The following is a 2,656-nucleotide window of genomic DNA, read 5'->3' as shown; positions in this document are numbered from 1 at the left end:
ACTGGGGGATTTGAACCGCGCTCCTCTTGATTTGCCGAGCACCTCATTAATACTGAGCCATCAGATCGCCTTAATTTATTTATACAAAATGAATCTGCTCTTCAATGAGCAAATGGACGCACTACTTATATGATCTTTACTGGATCCCTCAAGTTGCTGTCCTGTCACTATTTGAGTGATGGATGTTCAGTTGCCTTTTTCTGCATTAATAGGCCTGTTCAGTGCAGGAGTAGTGTACCATGATGAGGCAGACACAACAAACAGTTCTATAAAAAATTATATAAAATTGTGAAAATGTACTTTAAAATAACAAACGACAATACAAACTTAGGCTGAAACCAACAACAAGCAGACTAAATCTTTGAAGGTTTTTTTTTGTTGTACGCAGCTATCTTTCGAGTTTTTTCTTCTTTCTCTCTGGTTCATTCATGTCCATGTCTGAAATATCAGTGCTTATTCCTGGTATCTGAAAGAATGCAAATGGGGAAAAGAAGATCATTGAAAATCTAAATCTCCTCATTTTCCCCATCTCTACTGCCACTTCAAGGTTTATACACCAAATAGCACATAATAGCAATTCAAAAATGTAAAGGACAGATAAGGTTTCAACAGCTGAGAACCATGTCATACAGGAAGCATGGTTTTCAGGGTTATAGTTGTTTCCACTTCCAATTCAACCCAGTCTAGTGACTGAGAACAAGAGTCACATGCCTGAGGTGTACTGGGGCAGAGAAAAGTTAAGAATCAATGTCAGAATCAAAGAATCAAAGGCCCATGTTTCATCTTAATCCTCGAACGTACAGATTTCCAAACTGTTCAAAGTGAAAAGGTAAACACTTTTCTGGAATTTTTATTAAGGGCCCAGAAGAACTCCAGATGCCTGGAATTCCATAGCTTCATAATGTCAGTGAGAAAACAGAATTTGCTATTTGTCTTCCATACCACTTCCAACTTCTCACTAACATCAAATAGAAATACCTTTGACCATAGTATCACTTGAATATGTACCTGTTGTTGCATCACTGCATGAACATTAGACCTTTAGTCTTACCTGTGGCTCTACCAGGGACATTCGGATTTTCTGATGCTGAAGATTAGATGAGTCTAACATGATTTTCACTTTAACTTTATCAAATATATGGAACACCGTATCTTCTATTTTAAGTGAAGGTATCTAAATAAAAACACATTTATCATTCTTAATTGCTTTCCTAAACTTCAGACCTTGGTATACATCTTTGCATTTTACCTTAGAAATCATTATTTCACTTAAAAGTTTGCTTTAAGAAGATTAATACTGATAAACATCTATGTTCTTTTCAACGTACTAAAACCAGTTAATCTTGCAATATAATCCATTTATATGTATAATTCCTCTTTATTATTAATGTGGTCCAACTATAAGTTTTTTTCATCTTAAAATTCCTATTCTAGGATTTAGCAGTAAACTGTTGGGCTAATAGAGCAGTGTAAAATTATTGCAGATTCTTCTTATATTCTAAGAATTGTTAAGTGCCATGGAGTTGAGTAAGACTCCTAGTGACCCTCTGAACAGATCTGAACTCTGTATCCTACCCTGCCCATCTGTGTTATCCCACTGCTGCTGATACTGTATAAATCCATATCGGAGGGCCTTCCTCTCCTTCACCGACCCTCCACCTTTCTAAGCAAGATGTCCTTTCCCTAGGAATAACCTCTCCTAACAACATGTCCAAAATATGTGGCATGAAGTTTCAGTATCTTTGCCTACAAGGAACGAACACTCTGGTGGCACTTTCTCCAAGACCACCTGTTGGTTCTTTTGACAGTCAATGGGATATTTAGCACTTTTCAAAACTATACCTCAAATGTATTGATTCTTCTGTCATCATTATTAACTCACTGCCCAGCTCTCAAGACTGCACAGCAGTGTCTGAAAAGACTATGGCTTGAATCAGGCACATTTCAGTTTTTAAACAGACATCCCTGCTCTTCAGGGCTTTGGAGAGGTCCCTGGCAGCAGACTTTCCCAATGCTGCATATTCCCTGATCATCTGACTGCTGGTACTAAGAGTGCTGACTGTGGATACATTGATGATGATCGATAAGTCCAATCTTTTTTCCATCTACCATGAAGTTGCCTAATGGTTCAGTAGTGAGGATTTCTGTTTTCTTTATGTTGAGATATAGTTCAGATCGAAGGCAGTAGTCCTTTTGTAGTGAGGATTTCTGTTTTCTTTATGTTGAGATATAGTTCAGATCGAAGGCAGTAGTCCTTGATCTTCTGCAACAAACACCTCAAGTACGCCTCACTTTCAGCAAGCAATGTTGTGTCATCTGCATCACGGAGGCTGATGATAAGTCTCTGCAATCCTGATGCCATACCCTTCTTCTTATGCTTATTTATGCTTATGCAAATTTTTCATTATACTTTATTAGGCTATAAAATCTATACCTACATTAAATAAGCTTTTGTCCTAACAGAGCACGGACAGACTGCATGGTAAAATTGGGGAAGATGTGAGTCAGGGCTATATCCTTTCTGCATACATACTCAATTCTAAGGATGTTGTTGTTGTTGTTATGTGCCATCGAGTCGTTTGCGACTAATAGCGACCCTATGTACAACAGCCCTAAACCCTGCTCTATCCTGTGCCAACCGCATTGCCTCTGACAC

The 2,656-nt window shown here is 38.1% G+C and overlaps 1 protein-coding gene across 1 annotated transcript in view; it reads right to left on the bottom strand.

Moving 5' to 3' along the window:
- Window positions 1-388: 388 nt before the first annotated feature.
- The window catches only part of DIS3 (DIS3 mitotic control homolog (S. cerevisiae)), a 33,090-nt gene continuing 30,822 nt past the window's right edge, over window positions 389-2,656 (bottom strand). Inside the window, exons 19-20 of the mRNA XM_006882729.1 lie at window positions 1,052-1,174; window positions 389-466 (exon numbers count right to left, since the gene is read on the bottom strand). Of these exons, the coding sequence (XP_006882791.1) occupies window positions 389-466; window positions 1,052-1,174 (201 nt within the window). The remainder of the gene's footprint in view (window positions 467-1,051; window positions 1,175-2,656) is intronic.

This window comes from Elephantulus edwardii, unplaced genomic scaffold, assembly GCF_000299155.1.
Source record: "Elephantulus edwardii isolate Elephantulus edwardi_28Jun2011 unplaced genomic scaffold, EleEdw1.0 scaffold00023, whole genome shotgun sequence".
In the NCBI taxonomy this organism is placed as follows: domain Eukaryota; kingdom Metazoa; phylum Chordata; class Mammalia; order Macroscelidea; family Macroscelididae; genus Elephantulus; species Elephantulus edwardii.
Note: the sequence above shows the minus strand (reverse complement) of the source record. Positions and strands in the feature narration are given on the sequence as shown.